Raw genomic sequence first — 22126 nt, 5'->3', positions numbered from 1 at the left:
CCCTCATCCCACCAGCTCGGGGATGCAGGAAACAAGGAGCTGCTTTCAGCATCGTCTTCCCCAAGTTAAGTGCCGGGCAGGCCCGGGAGCGCCAGCCCAGACAGCTCTGCCCCCAGGCTGCTGGGAAGGGACAGGAAGGCTCTGGAGGCAGGTAGCACTTTAGCTCTTTTATCACCTGCCCCAATCCCCCCCCCACATTCCTGCTTCCTGCTCCGCAGGGCAGAGGCGTGCCAAGCCCTGCACATTCCTGCACCGACTCCCGGGGTCTGCCCCTGCTCAGGCACCCACCCACCCCTGTGCCCACGGGTGCTCCCAGCTCACTGGGACAGGAGTAACTGTGTCTTCTGTACCCAAGCACAAGACTTGCTGCTTTTCTCAGCAATGGCATAATTCTGTGCCTCAGTTTCCCTTAGCTGAGAAATAACAGAGGCGCTGCAGGACCCATGAGCAGGGGGAAGGGACAGCCAGGGTGGTGATGCCCCATAGGGCTCTGCCTCATGGCACCATATAAAACCAAGGGATGACCTGTCCCAGGCTGAGCCACCAGCCTGCCCAGCAGAGGAGAGGGCAGAGCTGCACAGGGGAACTCCTGCAGTGCCCAAATTCTTAGCAGACACTAAAACAACCACTGAAACGTGTGCTTGGTGGAGGTGCTTTCCCCGGGAGCCTGCAAGCATCCCACCACGAGCTCTGGGCACCCCAACACTGGTCCCTCACGCTCAGAGCAGGGACCAGGCAGGGCTCTCCCTGTGCCTCACCTGCGGCAGGTGAGGAGGGTCGGGGCAGCCACGTGACGAGCCCTGCTGAAGGTTTTTAGAGGCGGCTGCCTGTCCCTGGAGGAGTGTCACCCACACCTCCCAGGAGGCAGGATCGCAGCAGCTCCTCTCCCGCTTCCCCTCACCGCTGCCATGCCCGGAGCAGCCACGGGGAAAGGCACGGGGCCAGACAGCTCGGAGGAGGACTTGGAAGCGGGGGACGCGCCCCAGGGCTGCTACAGGCAGGGTTTGTGGGTCTCCCAGGGCAGGGAAGTAGACGCCAGCCCGGGGCACACGGAAGGGATGAAGGTGAGGAAGAGGAGCAGGCCGGTGCGCTCCAAGGCCAGGAGAATGGCTGCCAACGTCAGAGAGCGTAAGAGGATTCTGGACTACAACCAAGCCTTCAACGCCCTGCGGCTGGCCCTCAAGCACGACCTCGGTGGCAAAAGGCTTTCTAAAATCGCAACCCTCCGGCGAGCCATCCACAGGATCACGGCTCTGTCGCTGTCCCTGCACGGCGCCGGATGCTGCTGGCCCTGTGCCCACTCAGAGTGCCGCGCCCAGGCCGGGGTCCCTGCGCAGGAGCCGGGGGTGAAGGGCAGCCGCCCACAGCTGCCCTGGGAGCCCGGTTCTGCAGGTACACGGTGCCCTCCGTCCCCTCTGTGCGCTGGGTTTTCCCCTCAGAGGCAGCTCCATCACTACGAGAACCCGAAGGAGACTCGCCCCGTGCCCAGCCCCGCCTGTTGCTCCAGCGCGATCCCGCTCCGCGGCGCCGGCCAGCAGCGATTCACGGGCAGCCTGCAAGAACCGCTGGCCGGGGCCGTCCCCTGGCAGCTGGGCTATTGCCAGGGCTGGGGACACCAGCAGTGCCTCCCCATCCGCTGACCTGCCGGGCTGGGGTGGCAGCACGGTGACGGGAAGGTGACGGATCCGTGGGACAAATGGGGGGAGCGGGAAGGGACTGTTGGGTGAGGGAGAGAAGCGCTGCAGGATGTAGAGCTCAGCTGCGATGCTGGCGAGCTCAGTGAGCCCCCGACACGCTGTACAGGACCCTGCTGCGGGTCTCCCCTCCGCGGGGAAACTGCAGGAGGTGGGAAGTCCTCTGGAAGTCCCGGCTCTGTGTTTCTCGTCGCGAGGGCTCACTGCTGCTGATCGCCGCTGTCATTTATTCTCTCTTGCTTGCTCTGCGAGAAAACACGACTTCCAAACCCAGCAGCAGGGCACTGGCTGTTAATATGTGTGGGATGGACAGATGGGCCGTGGGGATCACGCTAAAGCCCCTGGCTGGCGGGTGGCTCTGGCTCCTGCCGGTGAAGGAGGGGAGCAGGAGCAGGCAAAGGTTACTGCCCTGGGACTTTTGACGCTAAGCTCATTGGTACAGACGTTTGTGCCTGGCAGATTTGCGAGGCCGGGAGGGGAGACAGATGTCAGCTTTCATAAAGCCCACCCATCCGATTGCGGTTTCCTTCTGATCCCAGTGAAGTGGCTCTGTTGGGACAGGCCAACAGCGCGCTCCCGGCCAACTTCTGTGGAGGGGAGAAAGGGGGAATTTTACTGGAAAGGTCCCTTTTGTCCCTTCCCTCTGGCTTAGAGAGCTTGGACCAGCTGTGAGGGCTCCCTCTTGCCCAAGGCTCAGCAAACTGGAATTGCTGCAGGAATCAGGCAGGGATTTACAGCCACACACACCACAGCTGGCAGATTTTTGGACAGGACAAATTGCACCGTGTGATTCCCGCAGTGCTGAGCTCTGCAGAGCTCCTCCAGCCCCGCTGCTCCCACCCCAGTGCTACCAACATACCAGGGGCAGTCTGAGTTCTCTTCCTGCCAGGGGGCACATGCTGGAACAACCATCCCAACCTTCTGCTGTTCTGGACTGGAATCTCCTCCGCCTTCCTTAAACCCTGGTGGGACAAGAGAGCTGGGATGGGAGCAGAGGAAAACTGGTGGCAGCCAGGAGAGAGAGCTCTTTGCTCGGCAAAGGAGCCTCTTTAAAGTGCTGGTCCTGGCTTCAGCCTCTGACAGGTATTCCCCTCACCAGAAGAAGGCCTGCAGCCACATCCACTGAAGGAATCCTGCTTCTCCCTGCAGCATCCCTACTCTGGGTGGCTCTCCCTGGAGCAGTGCATGGCCCTGCTCTGCCCTGTCAGCAGCCATCACACGGGGAGTGAGAGCCCAGCAACACCAGCACTGAAAGAAGGTTTAAGCGACACCCTAATTCAGGCAGGAGCCCTCCCTCCTCCCAAATTTTCCTCTCCATGTTTTTCCCACACCAGCTTTGCTGGTCAGCCGAAGTGAGCCAGATGGAAACAGATGGTCACAGAGGCAGGAATGGAAGGGAGGCAAAACCCCCTGAGACCCCACCGAGCAGGGTCACCCCACTGCTCTCAGATCCACATTCACAAAACGCGGGTCCTAATTCTGTCTGGAGGCTGCAGGACGGGATAAGGCTCCGGGCAGGGCTGGGCAGCAGGTCCCGGCTGGCAGAAGGCTCTTCGGGCACCTCTCAGGGAGGCAGAAGGTGCTGGGTGTGCCCCGTAGATGGCACTCACTGCCAGGGAAACCCCTGGCAAATTTGGAACTGAAGCATAATACAGGAGGGGTGGAAAACATCCATTTTTTCCGGGCATCTGAGGGTTTTTTTAGCCTTCCCTCCTGCCCCTCACAGCATCCCTGTTCCCGAGGATGGAGAAGTTGTAACTCACGCTGCACCAGCACCCTTTCTGCTTTGCAGGTCCTATGTGGGGACGCAGTATGTCACTGATCTGGTGTCCCTGTCCCCAGCTGTGGTGTCTCCACGGTCACCCACGCGCAGCGAGGGCAGGGTGAGCCCGGCACAGCGTGCCCAGAGCCCACCCCCCCCAGCCCCGTGCCCCGGGGACGACGTTTTCCCAGAGCGGCTGGAGCCAGAGGTGCCACCGGGCACCCACACATTGCCCAGACCCCGTCACCCTCCGGACAGCCCTGCCCAGACCCAGGGCACCTCCAGCCCCTCTCCGCAGCAATGAGGGGCTCGTGGGTCTGCTCTGTGTCGCATGTCCCCCACCCGCCTGGGGACAGGCTGCCAGCCAGCAGGGACGGCAGGGCTGTGTGTGCCCCGCACGGCGCTACCCTCGGCATCCCCCGCACCTCCGGGGCTGGAGGCGGCCCCGAGCCCCGTCGGCACGGGCGGAGCCCGGCTGGGCTGGGCTCTCACGTACCGCTGCAGCGGAGCGGAGCCCGTGGGAGCCCCGGCAAGAGCGGGGGGTCGGTGGGGCGGGACAGAGCCTTGGGCTGGGCCGGGCTGAAGGAGGCGAGGACTCCCCGGCTCTCCCACCGCTCCGCTCCGCCCCGCCGCATCCCCGCCAGCATCCCCGGGGGCCGCGGCGCCGCACGCACCGGGTCGGGCGGAGGCCGAGCGCGGTAAGGGGGCGAGGAGAGGGGGACCGGGGACACCCCGGGGGCGGTCCGCGGCCCCGATCCTGCCCCGGGGGCCGAGCCGGGCTGGCCCCTCCTCCGGCTCGGCCTCCCGCGGGGCGGCGGGCCCCGAGCGCAGAGCGGCGGCGGCGGGGCGCTGCCGGAGCCCGCTCCGCCGGGCCATGGCCAGCACCGGCTCCGCGCCCGGGAGCGCGGGCCCGGGCTCGGGCACGGCGCTGCCCACCCGCTTCCAGGAGACAGAGAAGCTGCTGTCGGCGACAGAGGGCCGGGAGGAGAAGGGCCTCCGCGGCTCCAAATCCTTCACGGCAGCCTTGCCCGGCGAGACGGAGCGCAACGGGCACGGGCTCGGCTACAAGTCGGTGTCGGTCGGGCACCTGGAGGCGCCGCCGCTGTCGCCGTCCCGGCTGAGCCTGGGCAGAGCCTCCTCCACGGCCACCAGCACGGCGGCACCGGAGCAGGGCCGCCCGCGGGACTACCTGGTGCTCGCCATCTTCTCCTGCTTCTGCCCCGTCTGGCCCCTCAACATCGTGGCCCTCGTCTTCTCCATCATGGTGAGTGCGGGACCTGCCGGCCGCACGGACCCGCCCGGTTCGCCCCCGGCTCCCCCCGCCACCGCCGCCCCGACGGCCGCCCCGGAGCTGTCCGCGGTGCTGCACCGCCGGCCCCGGGGCGCGGCGGGGCGGGAGGAGCCCGCTCGGCTCCCGCAGAGCTCGGCCGGGCTGTGCCGCCCTGCTCGGCTCCCGCGGCGCGCTCCGGTGCGGGTCCGGGGAGCGCGGGCGGGCGGAGGCGGGCGGGGAGCGGCGCCGAGCCCGGGGCAGCGCGCGGGGAGGCGGCGAGATGGAGATGGAGATGGAGATGGAGATGGAGATGGAGATGGAGATGGAGATGGAGATGGAGATGGAGATGGAAAAGGAGGCGGCGGGATGGAGATACGGGGAGGTGGCGGGATGGAGATGGAGATACGGGGGTGGGATTCCAGGGCAAGGCTCCGGGAAGCCCGGTGGCTCCGGGAAGCGCGGTCCCTGCTGCCAGGCAGCGGTCCAGACCGACTCGCCGGGCTTCCCCGGGAAGGAGCTGCGAGGCGAAGCACTGAAAAGGGATCTCCCTCCGCCCCTCCTCGCCCAGCCCTGCAACACCGGGGAGACCCTGGCTGGAGGCTGGTGCCTGGCCTCAGGCACTTCAAAGGAACCGGCTGCACCTGCAGCTCTTTAGTTGCCCCGGAGAAGCAATTTTTCTCCATTAAACGTCCCCCACACCTCAGCAAATACACCGGGAGCCGAGCAGGGGAGAATGAAGGCAGCCGGCCTCCCACCCATCTCGGGTACAGGTGGCTCAGTCAGCACAGCCCTACAAGCAGAGCCACCCCCTTTTCCATCACACGCTGCTCTCTTGTACACACCCAGCACCTTCAATGCCTTTGATTTGCAACACAGGCAAACCTTTTCTTTGAGAATCAGCTCAGTTACCTGCTTACCACACAGAAATACACTGAGGGGCACCTGCAGCCAGCACTTCCCCCCTAAACCACCAACGACTTGAAGGCAGGCACGGGCGCTTGCCACAAAAAGCCCTCTAGAGAGACCAATTTCCATTTTGAGGAGGAATCATCGTTTCTGCCAGTGCCAGCTGTCATCTGCGTAGTACAGTTGTGTGGCAGAGCCTGTTTAGGCAGCACACAGGGAAGCCAGCCAGCCTTGTTTGGCTTTGCACTGCAAGGAGAGGGAAAGCAGCTGGGTATTGCATATCCATGGTAATAAACAAGGTCTCTCACGGGGATTTTCCAGCCACATTAGCCTTCATGCAAAATAGATCCTCACACTGTCCCTTGCAGGCATCAGAGCCTCCAGGGTGGTGGGGATGTGCCTTGGGCCACACGAGCCCCGTGGAGGAGAAGAGTGAACAGTGGAAAAAGAGCAGGAGTTGGTTAATCCTGCCAGGCAGAGAGGGACTGGGGTGCAGTGACTGTCACACCCAAGGGGAGGCAGGACCAGCAAGGCAGTAAGATCATTTGGCTGCCCTCTGCTTCCAAGGCCCCTGGCAGCACTGACCAGGGCACATCCAGAGCTGGGGAAGGCGAGGCAGAAGGTGCATTCAGCTGGGCTTGTTCTCCAGGACAAGGTTTATGGCACATTAATAGCTGGTGCCCATCCTCTGGCCCCTGCACAGTCACCCCTGCCCTCCCTGTCCTGTGGTTTAATTAATTTATTACAGCCCTTTCTAGTCCCGGCCCTGCCTGCACCATCACCCCCTCCACACACCCACCTGCCAGCCAGGGACCTCCACACGGCACCAGCAGAGCAGGATGAGGAGTGATCCATCCTTCCTCCCTCCCTGGGGAACCAGGAAACATCTGGCTGGGCCGTCCTGCCAGCAGGAACAGCTCTCAGGGCACGGGTTGATGTTTCTCCTGCTTACAGCAGGGAGGAATTGAGCTCCTGGTGACCCCCAAGGCCCCCCCAGGCTTAGATCTTCTCACAGAGTAAGGCCCAAGTGTGCCTGATAATGCACAAATCTGAGCAGGAACCAGGTTTTTGTGATTCCCATCACCTGGGGAAACAGGAGGACCTTTCCACAATGTGCTGACATTCCTTTAGCTCTGCAATTGTGCTTTTCTTTCCTGAGTCAAAGCTTTTGCACATGAAAGCTTTTTTTTTTGCTTTTTTTTTTTCTGGGTAATAAGCAGCGTCCAGAGAGGAAAGTAAATGAATGCTTTTGAGCTTAGTGTCTCATAAATCATTTTTCAAAAGCTGCTCTCAGATCCCAGCAGGGCCTATGGCCAGAGGTGGAAAAAAACCCTGCTCTACACCCCCCAGCCTGTTCCTGCTAATGATGGTTCCATGGAAATGAGTTACCTGGAGGCTTCTCCGTGGACTCTTGGATGTGTTTTCCTCACTGAGTGATGATCTGGCTGCTCTAAGGGGTTCAGGTCACTCCCCAAGACAGAGAGTGGGACTGGTGGACACAAGGATGGTGGGTCCATCCTGTGGGATCCATCTCACAGTGCAGGGCAGGGCTGGGTACCACACACCCCGCTGCATTCCAGCTGTGAATCCTTTCCCCTTCCCACCAAAGTGCAGCCACACTGGGGGAGGAAGCAGAGGAGCCACATACCAGGGTACAAGACTCCAAACAAATGCAGGGAAGTGAAAAAAATCCAGCCAGAACCACCACATAGTAACATCAAGGGCAGTTCTGCACAGCACTTGGTATCCAAAATAAGTTTTGTCGTTCCCAAAATATGCAGGAGAAGTCAGGTTATCCTCACCCATTTTAAGTGCCACAGTCATCTGGCTCACTCTGGAGTTGACTTATACTTCTCTTGGAATGTTTCCTTCAACAGAAACACCAAGTGTCGAGGATTAATGATTTATTCTGAGTAACTGGTGGAAGGCAGCAGAGAGCATCCAAAGCCAGTTCATAAATCGGGAAAGATTGCAGGAAAGAGGATGTGATGATTTGTCTTCTCCATCCCTAGGACTAGCCCAGGAAAGTAATTGCCTTCATTTGCAACAAGGCCACTTAGGGAAAAAGCCCATTTTGAGCAGTAAGTGGAACAGATAGCAGTGGGAAACAGGTAAGATTAATAACTCCTGAGTCACCCAGACTTACCTGGCCCACGGGTGCTGCAGAACAGCACCCACTCCCCAGGTCCTGCAGATTTTCCAGCTCGGGGCTGTACCAGGGAGTCCCTTGGCACTCACACAGTGACTCACTCCCCCTCAAGTCTTTTGGAGATGTTCTGCCTTGGTGAGCCTCGATTAATAAACAAGATGTTAATGTTTTTATGTGGAAAGCAAAACATGGGATTAGTGGTACCAGAGAGCTATAATCAACCCGTTCCACACCGATGAATAATATATGTACAGTACCAAAGGCTTGCTAAACACCCCATGCCAGTGCTGATATGTTTCTCATAATTGTTCAGGATAAATGAGCAATAAACACTTCCAGGAGCTGGAGTGATAAATATACTGGATCCCTTAGCCTATATATTTTTCCTATTTCACTGCAATCTAACCCACACCCTGCCAAAATATTACACTGGTTGCAAAAAGCAGAGGCTGAAAAACCATCTCCCCAGAGCTGGAGCTGTCAGCGAGCAGGGCTGGGATCCTGTCGATCCCTGGGCTCCTGCATCCTCTCCATCTCTCACCACCAACCCATGAGGCTTCATTTTGTCACCTCCTGTTCTGGGATGAAAATAGCTCTTGGCTGCATCCCATCGCTTTCAGAGCGGGTCTGGCAAACCTGCTGGTGAGACCAGGAGGAACAAGGTCCTGAGCTCTGCTGGTGTCACTGGTGGGGACACTGGAGCAGGACATTGGCAGGGGTGCAGTGGGAGCAGCCTCCCGCCCTTTTGGGGCTCTGCTGTGTTATTTCCGTGGTGACACAAACTAAAACGAGTACATGGGAACCTCCAAAGCTGTGTTTTTCCTACAGAGCAGCTGCCCGTGCCCAGCCTGGGCCGGGGATGTTTTGGTCACAGTGCTGCCAAGAGGCAGTGGAATTAAAGCAGGACGAATGGGAAATGGGGCAGTAACATCAAGTATTTGTTCAGATTCTCAGTGATGTTTCATGGTTAATGCTGGAGCTGGATGAGGTCTCCCTGCTCTTAATTTTTAATTTTTTTTTTTAACATGTGGCAGGGGATCCTTTCCAGCACAGCTATTTCTGAATACACATTTTTTGAAAGGAAACTGGGATTGCTTTAATCCTCTCCCACCTTTAACTGTTTTTAACTAGTACACTTGGGTTTTTTTAACTGAGAATTTCCCCAGTTTTAGCAGGGAGGAGCTGCCACACAGCACAGGGCTCTGGGAGCTGCTGGCCCCACAGCCTGCCCCACATCCCCCTCTTCTCCTCCAAGGCAGCATGGCTGGAGATGGATAGGGCAGGGCAAGAAGCCCTTAACCCATATTAAAGTGTGAAATACTTCAAAGCAACCCTAAAGGAGGAATATCTGCTTCAAAGCAGTTAAATCATCAATAAAACCCCATTCCCAGTGAAGTTTAGGGGAGCTCTGCCTGACTCCTCCACAGGATCAAGGCTGCTGGTCTCCCTTCTCCCCCTATCCTACTTTGCTTCTCTTGTCCCTCACTCCAAGCCTTCCCAACCAGGTGAAAACGTCACCAATGGCTTAAAAACCCCTTACCCACTTTCCCTCCCTCCAAACCCGCTTCCCAATGGGTTTTGTGGGTGGCAGAAGGGCACTGCACGAATCTGGGGAGGCTTTTTGGTCCGGAGAGCCAGGCTGGTGGCACTTGTGCCGCACAGGCAGCAAATGCTGATGCACGGTGAGTAATTCCACCACAACTCCTCGCACAGCTGCCCTTCTGCTAAGTGCTGGGTGCTCCCTCAGCCAAGGGCAGGATGCCCAGTGCTCCCTTCCCAGCAGGACCAGGAGGCCCTGCTCTCAGCAGTGGTGCTTCTCCCTCACCAGGAATCCTTCCTTCCAGTATTTTCCGCTCGGGAACCAAGTGATTGCCAATTGGAGGAGCAGGAAAGAAAATGGGTCTCAGTTTGGGGCTCCACAGCCAGGGAGTCACCCCAGAGGTGCTGCCACTCTCAAGGGGCTCTTTCTGTGTCTCCCCAGTCGAGGAACAGTGGCCAGCAAGGGGACACGGACGGAGCCCGGCGGCTCGGACGCATGGCCAGGCTGCTCAGCATCGTCTCCATCGTGCTGGGGACCATCATCATCGTGCTCTACATTTCACTCACCGTCAGAGGTAACGCTTCCTTCTCCTTCCCCCAGCCCAGCTCCAGCAGGAGCCTCACCTGGCTGCCAGCTCCAGCCCAGGGGATAGGATAGACCTGCCCCCAATCCACCCCCACCCCATTCCCAGCCTAAGTGCTGCAGGAGGGCACTGACTCCAGGCTGGTTTGGCCATCACCAGCTGCACACACACACAGAAAAAACACCTCAGAGAATGGGCTCCTTCCAGTAGAAACACACATTGCCCAAGTGACCAGCATGGAAAGCCCTCCCTGTGCTGTCCAAAGTGCCCTGGTGACCATACAAGGTCTCCCTGGTGAAAGGTCCTGCCCTGGCAAAGCCTGTGGTTGGTTTAGAAGAGTGAAGTGCTGTAAAAACAGGAGGGTTTCAGGACACAAATCAACCTGCCCAGAAACACAATCCCAAAATGTCTTGGGAACCTCCCAAACACAACCCCACCTGCCAGACCAGCACAGCTCAGGCAAACAGGGACCTCAGAAACACCCAAAGGCCCAGCCAGGAGCATAAGGGGAACATCTGCTGACTGCTGGAAGCTGCCCTGAGCCTCTCTTTCTTTTACAGGTTCCTAGAAGACGTTTCAGCATGCAAATACCTTGAAGAGGAGGAAGACAACTTTCCTTTTGGGGTTTTTACTTTCAGCCTTGCAACAAAACAAAAAATTGTCACAGTGTAGGTGGGCAGCCCTAGCCAGCCTGCTCCGGAGCGCCGTCGGAAGGAACGCATGCTTCAGTTCACCGCCTCTTGGGAATGAGCCTGTACAAGGGATGGGATAAAAATCACCCTCAGAAGGAATGGGAGAGGCCACGCGGAGAGGAGAAGGGGGAAATCCACTACCTCATTCCCCTCCAGCAGAACTCACGGAGTGGGGAGACAACTAAAGTGCAAGAGGAGGAGAGAGTCTCCAGAACGAAGCTGGTTTTGGAAGAAAAATACAAGGCGAGAACGGGACGTTTTGAGGAGACCTCCTGAGAATTTTGGCACAAGTCACTGGATTTTTGGGGGGGTTGTTGGTTTTTAAATCGTCAAATTCTCTGTCTCTACAAAAAAAAAACCAGACAAGCAACAAAACAAAACAAAGCTCAAACTGCCATCAGGAGCTGAGAGCTGTTCCACGGAGGAGGGAGAGCAGAGCTGCAGCAGGACCACGGCTCTGCTCCGAACGAAATGCAGCCGCCAGAGCTGGAGGATGTGGTGGGTGCTTTTGTATTTTTGATGAAAAAAAAAAAAAAAAGAGACAATGACCATTTGCATGCCTTTGGGAATGTTCTCCATGTCTGTTCCTACGAGCTCTTTTATCACTTAGGGCAGATCTCAGAGCTGGCAGAGCGGGATGTTGCTGCATGAGAACCCCAGGCTCCTCCTCACCCCCATCCCATGGTGGGCTTTTTAATGGAAGGCAAAATAAGGCATTCCCTGTGAACCCACACGTCTCTCTGTGCACCCCAAGGGAGGTGAACACCCCTGGCACCGAGACAAGAGCCTGGTTAGTGCCCAGCAGCAGCACCAAGGCACGGAGAGCCCGTTCCACCCACTCCCACCCCGATGTCACGGCACGTCCATCACGCAGAGGCTTCAGCGTGATCCGGCCCCCACCACTGCCAGTGCTCATCTCCCCAACCTTCTGGGGCTTCAGCTTAGGGCCCTCCAGGAGGTTTGCAGGGGCATGGAGGAGTTTTAGACCCCTGCTCCTCCCCTTGCACCCCTCACACAGCTCTCCTGCAGCTCTGAAAATCTCCGGCGTCCCCGGAGCTGCCTGGGGTCAGTTCAGAGTTGTTGTGTTATTTTTTAATGTTTTGTATTTAACAGGAAAACAGACTTTGCTCCCCCCACTCTGTCTGTAGGTAGCATGGGCCCTGTCACGTCTTCCACACCACCCGGCTCCCTCGGCCCATTCCCGTGGGATCCAATCCCCACACGCTCCCTCGAGGCTCCATCCAGCCCCAGCCCTTCTCTTCCCCGCTCACCCCATCCTTGCTGTGGGGAGTTCCTGGGGTCGGCCCTCTACCCACCCACCCAGACTATGCAAAGCTCCATTGCCTGTTGTTTTAGTCAGGCTTGGTGACTTCTGGCCATGTCCACTGGCTCCCTGTTTCCTGAGTCCCTCTGATCCAACCTTTGGGGACACACAACCAAGAGCTGCACTCCCCAGCCTTTCTGTTGTCTCCCACTGACAAGCTGCGACCTAAAACCACGGACTGACTGAGAAATGTGGTCCTTCAGGGCACTTCTGCTCCCTAACACCAATCTCCTGTAAAACACCCCAAATTTAGACCAAATTCAATGCTTCCCAGAGCTTGTCTACGTGGAGAATCCACCCCACACCTTAAGAAACTTCACAGCATGGTAACTGCTTGGCACTGACTCCTTCCCTGGGCTCTGAGTGGGCACATGGGGTTAGCACAGGGTAGGGGTGAAGTGCAAATGCACGCTGTAGTTGATCTGTAGTAACTCATGTGCAAAGCCACAGGCATGGCTGTGAAAATTCTCCTGTCACCTTTTCGATTGCTCCTCTTTCAAGTGTTTCTTTCCTCTAGATGTTATTTGAATGCAGGGGGTGAGGAAGCCAAATCCCCCAGACACGCTGTCAACATTTTTCTCTCCACCAAAAGGGATTCCAGGGACTCACAGCAATAGCACATCACTACAGCACTTTTTCGGGCTCCATTCCCATCCACCCCTTTGCCAGCACTCCATCACAAACTACTGGCACCTAAAATGGACCAAATCTGCAATTTTTCTTTTGCAATTTATCTTTTGTGAGTTCAGCAAACAGGGACTGCTGAGTGCTGCTGGGTGGGAGCTCCCTCCTCCCTCCTCTGTGCAGGCACTGCATCTTTTCCTCCTGAGCTCTTCAGAAACCCTCCCTTGCATGTCCAAACTTTCATCTTTTGACTTTTGAAATCCCATCAAATCCCCCAAACGTTTCCTTCTTTAACTCTTGGACCCAAAAGCTGCTTGCTGGGGAACACATGGGGTTTTTTTTGGAGCCACATAAGGGCAGTGCTGCCTGTCCCTGCATCTCCTGCCCCTTGCCCATGGAGCTGCTGGAATTTGGCTGATGGGAAGAGCCCAGGAAGCTCCTCCTCTGGCAGGAAGGGACCTTTTTCAGGGAAAAGTGCTGGAGGGAGTTATAGGACTTGAGAGAGCCAAGCGTTTATTAAGTAAGAATTTAAATGCTCTTTTATCATTGTACAAAGCCTTTCATCTAAAGTGCTTCCCTGCATCCAAAGGATCAAACCCTGCTACCCCCCACGAGGTGGGTTCACATTACTGCTCTAATTGCAGGGATGGCAAATGCTCAGGCACCGAGCAGCTCCCAAATCAACCCCTTTTCCTCCTCCTCCTTAACAGAACCATGCATGAGCACAGATTTCCTTGGAATCTGTTTTTTATTCAGTGGGATCTAGACAAATTGTACCCCGCTGTGGTTCCAAATGGGATTCCTGCAGCTGGAGGAAGGAGGATGCTCTGTGAGGCAGCTGCAGTGGTCCTTGCCAGGGGCAGTCCCAGGCCAGGGCAGCTCAGGGCAGTGGAGGTACCAGGATTCCCCTGGAGGCAGGAGAAGGCAGAAGATTTCCCCAAAAACCCCCATGGTGATGATTTGTTTGTGCCTCCTGTCTCACTGGACAGCTCAGGTGATGCTTCTCACCTCACCAGTAAGTATAACAAAAAAGAAGAACTGGGGCACCTAAATCCCTTTCATTCTAAAATCTTCCTGAATAGATGCCACTGTACTGCACCCTTGAACTCAGCTTTTTTCCTTATCCTGCATTTAAACCCAGAGGAAAGCCTCTGCAGTTATCCCTGACAAAGGATTTGCTCTGCTTGTAACCTGCCTATCCAGTGCTGGAGAAATAAACTCTCCAGGGACATCCAGAAAGCCCCTTCTCCCTGCTCCCCCATCAACTTCTCCGCACATTTTGCAAAGTTTTTGCCACATTGCTCTTCCCATCCCCCACGGTTTTATCCCAGCTCAGCTGCCTCTTTGGCCCTATTTCGATGGAATTTGCTCATATTTGTGAAGGAGGAGGTTACAGAGCCCCCAGCCCTCAGCACACACCTCACCTGTGCTGTGTTACAGGGAGGTTGATGATGGCTGAGCTTCACCCTGAGGCCACGAGGCGCAGTCACTCCTTTGAGTGCATCCACCAGGGAACTCTCCTTAATTCGGCTTGTAGCACACAGGGGGCCAATCACAAAAACTGTGTCGTGAGACCTTTCCTCTCCATCCCCACCAAGCAGCCCTGTTTCTTATCCCCCAGCTCTTTGCCACCTGCTGCAGCCTCCTCTGAGCACACACGTCAGAGTTCTCCGTGTTTGCCACTAAAACAGTCCCGAAATCCTCGGGGTCTGGCCAACTTCTCCCCCCTGGTGAAGGAAAGGTGAGAGCACGGTGACAATCCAGCCCTACCTGCCAGGGAAGATGAGCTGGTAGGAGGAGAGCTCGCTGAAGGGATGGAGAAGGTGGGAAATGTCTCTAAATGTAAGCTGGAGTAGGAGTTACGATCGACAAGTGCGAGGTCCTGGTGGGATATAAATACATGGGAAGGAGCCTCTGAGCAGAGCACGGGGCTGGTGGCACCTCTCTGCCACTGCTGTCCCTGGGCTGCTTTCCCAGGATTTGGGGCAGAGCTGGGCTCTGTGGGGTGGCACAGAAGGGCTGCTGCCTGCATCAAGGCTGGATTGAAGCTTTAAGCTGCACCAGCATCAAACTTGGCTTGGTTTTGTACCAGCTCCTGGTAGGATGCAGTGAGCGAGGGTCAGGAAAGGTGTGGCACGAGTCACTGGGTCACTGCTCCACGCTGCAGAGACCAAAGGGATCTGAGCACAGCCAGAGGAGAGAAAGCCACACAAGGATTTCAAAGTTTGCCGTGTTAAGGATGGGTTTGCATTTCACCCCGTTCCAGTTTACCCCTCTCTCCCCGCTCTTTGCCAGTTTTGCCACGCTGTCCCCTCAGCATTCCTCCCCCTGGAATATTCCTGAGTCCCACGGCTCGTTCCTCCCACCCTCTGCCTCTCCTTTAACCCAGACAGGTCTTGCTGCAATGAGATCTCATCTCTGGGCTCTGCTGGAAGGGGTTAGAGAGGGCAGGGAACCTCTGCCCCAGCTCCCTGCAGGCTCCAGCATGCTGTACCCGACCTTCCCCTCACAGATTTCTCCATGTAGACAAGGGGAGCAGATCCTGCCTTTTATATAAAATGAAATCTCCATTTCCATTCATCCTGAGCCCAGGGAGAGGCTGCAGAAAGGCACCCACTGGGCTGGCCCCACCCTTGCCCTGTCGCCTTGGTATTTGTCACAGAACCACGGCCAGGGTTGCACTGTCAAGCTGAAATAATTCAGATTTAAGCTCGTTTTTCTTTCAGTATACAGCCTTTAATTTTGGCAAAAACCAGTTAGGTTTGGACTGAAAAACTCCCCTGCTTGGGCACAAGCCAAGGGGGTGTGGGGAAGGGGGAAAGCAGCCTTTTCAAAGTGGGAATATTTGTAAAGCATTTGCTGACACCAGTAGGTAGCAAAATTCCAACCTATAAATACCCATCCAGGATAAGAAACATCAGAAAGGGAACGTGTGCAGGATTCACCAAGGCAACCCTGAGACCACCTGGGAGCCCAGGTTGGAAGGTGCCAGGACTTGATCCTTGGCATGGCAATGCAGGGTCCATCCCCCCACTGGGAGAGCCACAGCTCACACACAGCATGCACACACCAGGAATTGCAGCTGGGTGCTTCTCTTTGCTGACAAATGTTTCTTTTTCTGCAGGATGGTATGGTATATCTTATATACTTTCTTTGTATTTCTTGGCATGAGAAAAAAAAAAAATTAAAATGTAACATGCATGGTCAAAGCTGAGCTGGTTTCTTCTGTCTAAACGAGGGGGGAAAAAATTATCCAAGCTGCTCATTCAGTGATTGCTTCACACTCTGAGAGCAACCAGTTGGTATTTTGGGTGCAGTGGGTTGCAAATAATATGTACAGGCAAAGAGTAAAGGAAGCAGCACAAGTCAGAGCAGGGAGAGGTGCAGACAGAGCAGCCTCGTGCTGGTTTTTACCCAAAACACTGGCTGTAGCCTTCCCAGGAGATTTTCCAACCAGACTGGCAGGCTGCTGACCCTGTCACACCCACCAGGGTTTATCTGTGTGTGGTTGATCAGTCAAGGCTACTGATCCTCACTGAAGCTGAGGTGCACAACCACTTCGTTCAGCTGAATCCTCTCACTGCCCATCCCTGGCATCCTCTGGGAATGAGTGGCAGCACAGCTGCCAACCCAGCCCAGCCTGGAGAGAAGACCTGCCAAGCCTGCAGGATGTCCCACACAGCAAACTCTGAGTCTGGCCAGGCTCCAGTGCAGGGTAGGACTTGCAGGAGGTGGCACAGTCCCACAGCTTCCCCAGGACAGCCCCTTCCCTCTCCCAGCAAAGGAGGCAGTGCCACCACCACCAGCAAGGCTCAAAACTGAGCCTTCCAGGCCCCTGGTATCAGACACAGCACTTCCATCCGTGTGTGATGGAGGAAGACAGAGGTAAATTCTGCAGCATCATTCAGCAGCAAATGGACTTCATGGCCCTGCCTGGAGCACATCCTGCTGGGATTCCCTCCCAGGCAGGGCCAGGTCCTTGCCACCAGAGCAGCCACAGGGACCTTGGAGGGCTGAGCCACCAGCACGAGGGGTCTGGGACTCTCCTCCCTGACAGAAACACCAAATAACTCATCAGCAAACGCTGCAGTGGAGCAGATCCAGCTGCTGGCCTTGCTGTGGGCACTTTCAGGAAGCGGTCACAGGCAGAGGGTGAGCAGCCCCACCCCTGGGATCCAACCCCAAGCTCCTCTGCTGGGACCATCTTTGGCCTGCCTGTTATTTTCACTCTGACAAATGCCTCTTGCCCTTTCTTAAGGATGCAGGCTGTAGGGTTTTGGGGCATTGAAAATTGAATAATCAGCAAAACCCCCATAGGTACTCAAAGCCAGAGAGGATGGAGATTAAATGTTTGTGAGCTCATAAAAACGGAATTGTTATCCTCACAAGCATCTCAGAAACTAATCAAAGGACCAGGAATTAGTTCTTCTAGATCAGCTGCTGCCTACAACACAAAGACCAACCCTTAAACATTGGCTCAACATTGGATCTGTCCCTCAGGCTTCCTGTGGATCAGGCACCAACCATTCCCCAGGGAGACAGAGCTGCTCCACAGCCTCCAACACACCAACATCGTGCTCAGCCTTCCTGTTCACCCCACAGCCCTTCTCTGGCACTGCATTATTCCCCTCCCCAGCTCTGCAGCTCACTCGGGCATTTTTAACAAATTAAGCCCATTTCTTTGGTGCATCCATTCCCCGTTGCTTTGAGAATTGCAAGTCTAATTAGATCTGCTGGTTCTTCCTCCTAAACACCCTCCCCTTGTAACACCACCTAAATCAGTGCTCTTGATGTTCAGCTTCACATCCCAGGGCTCAGAAAGCAGCTGCTCAAACCTCTAAGAGCCATCAGCCAGGGTTAATTACTCACAGCAACGCAGGTCCAAGCTGACACCACGCTACAGCTACTCCCATTTTACACCAAGGCTGGGGTCACACAAAGCCTCTGCTGCTCAGCCACAGCATCTCCCCACTGCCTCTGCTCACCCAGCAGAGCCAGAGGCATCACTGTCTGCACTTTTGGCAGCACAGCTAGGATTACAGGGCGGGTCTGAAGAGCTGCATTTATTTGTCCTGATGGGAGATACAAAATGTAGGTGTTTAGAAAGTCCAGTGTAACTCACTCCCCATGATTCAGCACAGCAAAGAGGGTTGGGGCTGGTGGTACCTGTGTGCAACAAAAAGCACGGAGGCATCTTGGAGGGGAGAACTTGGAAGGAACAGATGCCATTTGCATCCCAGCACAGGATGTCTGAGGCTGCTTTAAACCATCTTCAGCCTTCTTCGTGCATTGCCTAAAGAATTCAGCAAGCCAGAAGACTGAGCCGAAAAAAAAGCAACGGCTTTGTCCTGGAGGCAAAGGAGGAGGAGGATTTGAATCACATAAAAACCCCCACGCCATGGAGAGATTCCCCTTCATGGCGAGATTCCCCCCGGAGCATCCTGACCATGTCACCCTGCAGCCGGGCAGATGCAATCCCAGGCTTCAAAGGCCGCCGCCGCCAGCCCGGGCTCTGATGTTTCACTGAAGGCGAGGCAGTGCCAAGTGCTTCAGCTCCTGTTTTATTAATACCCTGCTCTGATGGGCTCATGTATAATAGATTCACAGAGGAACAGCAAGAGGTTTACATCCAATTTCCACGTTGCATACGTTCCCTGCTCAGCATTATGGGCTCTCCCTTCATCTCCCAGTGTTTGTCTTCATCCATGAATTTGCATGAGTTTGGGGTTCAGGCAAAGGATAAAAAGTTGGCCACCAGTTCCTCTACTGGTTTCCATGACTTTGCTCCAGTCAGGAGCTAGGAATTAAAAGCGCAGGGAGAACATTTCCATTTTCTCTCTGGCTCCCAATGCTGGCTGCTGTTGAGAGTGAGCAGCTCAGGGATTCCTTGGGCTCTCTCAAAGCCTCTCGGGAAGTCATTTGGGAGGTGATGGAGCTGGAGCCCTGGGCTCAGCAGCCACAGCAGGAGAGCTCAGGGCTGCAGAGGTGCAGAGAGACCTTGTGATGAGCAGCACATGAACATCCCGGCTCTGGTGTGCAGAGCTGCAGCCCCCAGCATTAGGCCAAAAAAGAACAGATTGCCCCCCAAATTCTCCCTGCTCACAGAACGGGGATCTGTGGGTTGGCAATGCACAAATTCTTAGCTGCAGAGATTCAAAAAAGGTGAAATTTGGATGCATCATGGACATCTTCAAAATCTGAAGCAGCTCACCAAACACACTCCTGGTACACAACAGTAAAAGAGCACAGAAAAAATGAATTTGTCTTTGTGAGGGTGCTGAAAGGCTCCATCTTCCTATTTTCCTACCCAGATCCAGCCTCCCCTCTTTGCAGACAGGAGCTGCTCTGCAGCTCTGCACCTTGCATCCAGCTCAAAGCTGTCGCTGCTCCCCTGCAAATGCAGCAGGAGCGACACGGCCACGGCTCCTACATCCCCACAGAGACCTTGGATCAGGAGTACAGCTCATCATGGAATCAGCGAGGCTGGAAAATGCCTCCAAGATCATCCAAGCCAGCACTGCCATGCTCACCACTCAACTGTGTCCCCAGGTGCCACATCCATGTGCCTTTGAACGCTTCCAGGGATGGGGATTCCACATGATCCCACATGGTGGATGTTTCTATCACATCTCAGAGTGATTTTTCAGTCAGGCAAGACATGTTTGATAGACTTTGCACAAGCTTGGGTTAGGTGGTGAGGATTTAGGATTTAGGTGTTGGAGGAGAGCCTGGCGTGCCCAGGTAGGTGGGAATTGCACCAGCAGATCTGCTTTAAATGAGGACTTTTGCTTTATGGTGGTTATTGCTGGATTCTTCAGAAGATGAAACATCTTAGAACACCTGAAATAGAGAAATGGGGATTTCTCCATGAGCTCAGCTACCTCGTTTACGGGCTAAAAAAACCCAACCGATGACTGCTGGCCCTCATTGTTTCCAGCTTAGCTGTGATGTGAGATGCTATTCTTGGTCAAGAGCTGCCAATGCTTCTGAAGCTTGTGAAGTTGTTTGCTTTAATAGCACACAGCGTGAAACAAAGCAAAGGCTTCCCAGCAAAATGCCTCCTTCTGCTGAGCTCTCTGCACCTCGCTGCCTCCTGGAAATGTTTAATTACAGGCTGCAGATTCCAAAGCGTTTTCTTCCAATTATTTGATCTCAGGTATAATTTCATAAAACCCATGTTTTAGCCTCCTTCCCAGCAAGGATCAATGCAGATGGATCATTTCATCAGCTCCAGATGGGGAGAAAAACAGCCCAGTCCCTCACACCCTGCAGTGTCATTCCTCACTGGTTTGAAGCAGCTGGTGCAGGTACACAGCAAATGGTGATCAAACAAAAGGAGCTCCTGTCTTTAAAGCAATGCTCTGCTTTTACCTTGATGTTTGACTGCAAAACAGAGTGGGTATAAGCTGAATTGTCCCAAAAAGTGAGTTAACAGCTCTTCCTCCCCTGCCCAGAACCCCCAGACCACGGCGACCCCAGCACTCACCTCCCAGAGGCACCACAACTGCAGAAGGATCTTGGCTGCGGAGTTAAGGAATAGCATTTCCCGAGGAAGAGTGGGAGAGGCTCGTTCCCCTGGGATGTGGTTGTGGTTAGAGTGGAGGATGCTGGTGGCAGTGCAGGATGGCCAACACGTGCCTGCCTGCCACGGCAAAGCTGACTCCAGGAACTCAGGTTTTCCAAGACCAAACAGACACAAGCGGAGTGAATGAAAAGGATCCAAATAGCAAAACCCCCACGGTAGAATCCCTCCTATCCCTCCTTTGCTCTCCCAGAGTGGCACAACTCAATCTGAAGTCACCCTGAACTATTACAAGAATTGATCATTCCCCATTATTTGTTGGTTTTTATTTTAAAACATTTTTGTCTAAGCCACAGCGTAGGCTTGGAAATTATTTACGTTTCCTGAAATGTTTGGAAACACAGGAAGAGCTGGCCAGCAGATCCTGCTCTAAGGAACACACAGCCTGAAGGTGCAATTTTTGCCCAGTACAAAGACCTATTTATGTAGAGAGGGCAGACACACACCAGGAATGGTCCCTGCCGGAGCCCAAGCCCCCTCCTGCCTCTTTCCAAACTTATTTCTTTACATAAGCAGTGCATGCTTTTATAGACCTGAGTCACAAACCTCCCCACCTCAGTAATATTTTGAAGTAAATTTAGCACTGGTGATACATGCCTGACCTAGAGGGAACTGCATTTATAGCACAGCAGGGAAATATCCACATATTCCCCCCTCCTGCACTTGGGTGTTGTCCCACATCAAGGCTGAGCAAGCCTCAGGCTGATTCCAGCCTCCCCTGACACTGAAAGTGGGGGACACTCACAGGACCCCACCAGGTTCCCACCAGTCTCCAGTGGGGACAAGGTCCTTCCTTGCATGGTCCAGTTGCTTTTTAACGTAATAAATTGTGGTTTGTGTGTTAAAGCTGGGCCTGACAGCACCACCTGATCAGCACTTTCCCAGCTACTCACGATTTCCTTTTACACCTGCAACGTTCCTGAGCGTCCTGCAGAGTCTTTAGAAAAGGCTCCCTTAAAAATCTGATGTTTCAGCAGCATTTCACCCTGGAAGAAGCCAGCTCAGCACAGGTCTGGAGCCGGAGGGCTCTGTAGCAGATGACATGCCCAGGCACAGGTAGCAGCAAACATCTTGGGGAAGTTTCCACTGTACAGCTGGCAGCTCAATGGGGCTTTGCAACCTGCAGAGAGGAGCTTCTATTTTCAGTGCAGCTTTAGAAATGCAAAAGATGAAGAATACTGTCCCCACTTCCAAGAACTCTGCATCAGACGGATGGGTATGGGCAAGGGAGATAAGAAAAGAAACAAACCATCGAAACCCTCCCTGTTTACAGCATTTGTGGGAGAGCCCCACACTGTGCTCGTGCACCTGGAAGGTTATCAGTGAATTTCCTTCAGGTTTGGCTTTGATTGATAAGCTTCAAGTCACCCTGGACAACCCTTCTGGATTTCAAAGGATGGATTTTTTTTAAAAACAAACGAAAATTATGAAAGCAAAAATAAATTCACGTGTTTGAAATGTCTACGTGAAGCCCAACACCCAGGAAGGAAGGGAGAAGAATTGGATGGGCAGTGCAGGGAGAAGACAAAGAGCAAAACAAGAGATAAGATCTGAACAGCCACGATTGCAGGAGACCTCTCAAAATCACACCACTGGCTGGCAGAGGGACCACAGGGTGCCAAAATCAAGACAAGCAGAGAACAACCCACAATGAGAGAATGGCAAATGCTGTTTCAGGGGTGCAGAGGCTCCGATTTACAGCCAGGCTCCTCCTGCCTTACTCGCAGCGCTCTGGAATCTGGGTTAGCAAAGCCTCCGGGTCCCATTAGGAACAAAGAACACGGGAAGGGCTGCGACAGGCGAGGATGGAGAGAGGGAAGAGCTGCAGCACACGCTCCAGCGGCCCCAGCAGCTTGGGAAGAAGGGGAAGAAGGAGGTGACAGCAGGCTCCGAGTGCTTAATGAGCACAGCCCAGCTGCCAAGGCACGGGCGCTGGCAGCCCAGCTTTTCTACCTGGAGATGGTGGATAAAAGGCTGGCATTCAGGAAACGGGAATAATA

At 55.0% G+C, this 22126-nt stretch overlaps 2 protein-coding genes across 2 annotated transcripts; both read left to right on the top strand.

Moving 5' to 3' along the window:
• The first annotated feature begins 908 nt into the window (after nucleotides 1–908).
• Nucleotides 909–1640, top strand: BHLHA9 (basic helix-loop-helix family member a9). Its single transcript, XM_069033750.1, has one exon. It carries the CDS (start codon nucleotides 909–911, stop codon nucleotides 1638–1640), a length of 732 nt encoding a protein of 243 aa, XP_068889851.1.
• Nucleotides 1641–4330: 2690 nt separating this feature from the next.
• On the top strand, nucleotides 4331–11093 carry LOC138120451 (trafficking regulator of GLUT4 1). The gene is made up of 3 exons (XM_069033140.1): nucleotides 4331–4720; nucleotides 9763–9895; nucleotides 10465–11093. The coding sequence occupies exons 1-3, from the start codon at nucleotides 4331–4333 to the stop codon at nucleotides 10470–10472; spliced, it is 531 nt and encodes a 176-aa protein (XP_068889241.1). The 3' UTR covers nucleotides 10473–11093.
• Nucleotides 11094–22126: the final 11033 nt, after the last annotated feature.

The sequence above is a fragment of the Aphelocoma coerulescens genome, chromosome 19 (genome assembly GCF_041296385.1).
Source record: "Aphelocoma coerulescens isolate FSJ_1873_10779 chromosome 19, UR_Acoe_1.0, whole genome shotgun sequence".
Lineage (NCBI taxonomy): Eukaryota > Metazoa > Chordata > Aves > Passeriformes > Corvidae > Aphelocoma > Aphelocoma coerulescens.
Note: the sequence above shows the minus strand (reverse complement) of the source record. Positions and strands in the feature narration are given on the sequence as shown.

Excerpts from the sequence above, each read along its gene's own strand:
- LOC138120451 (XM_069033140.1), top strand. The coding sequence starts at position 4,331 with ATGGCCAGCACCGGCTCCGCGCCCGGGAGCGCGGGCCCGGGCTCGGGC. Across the intron at positions 4,721-9,762 it reads CCCTCGTCTTCTCCATCATG|TCGAGGAACAGTGGCCAGCA; the intron begins GTGAGTGCGGGA and ends GTGTCTCCCCAG.
- BHLHA9 (XM_069033750.1), top strand. The coding sequence starts at position 909 with ATGCCCGGAGCAGCCACGGGGAAAGGCACGGGGCCAGACAGCTCGGAG.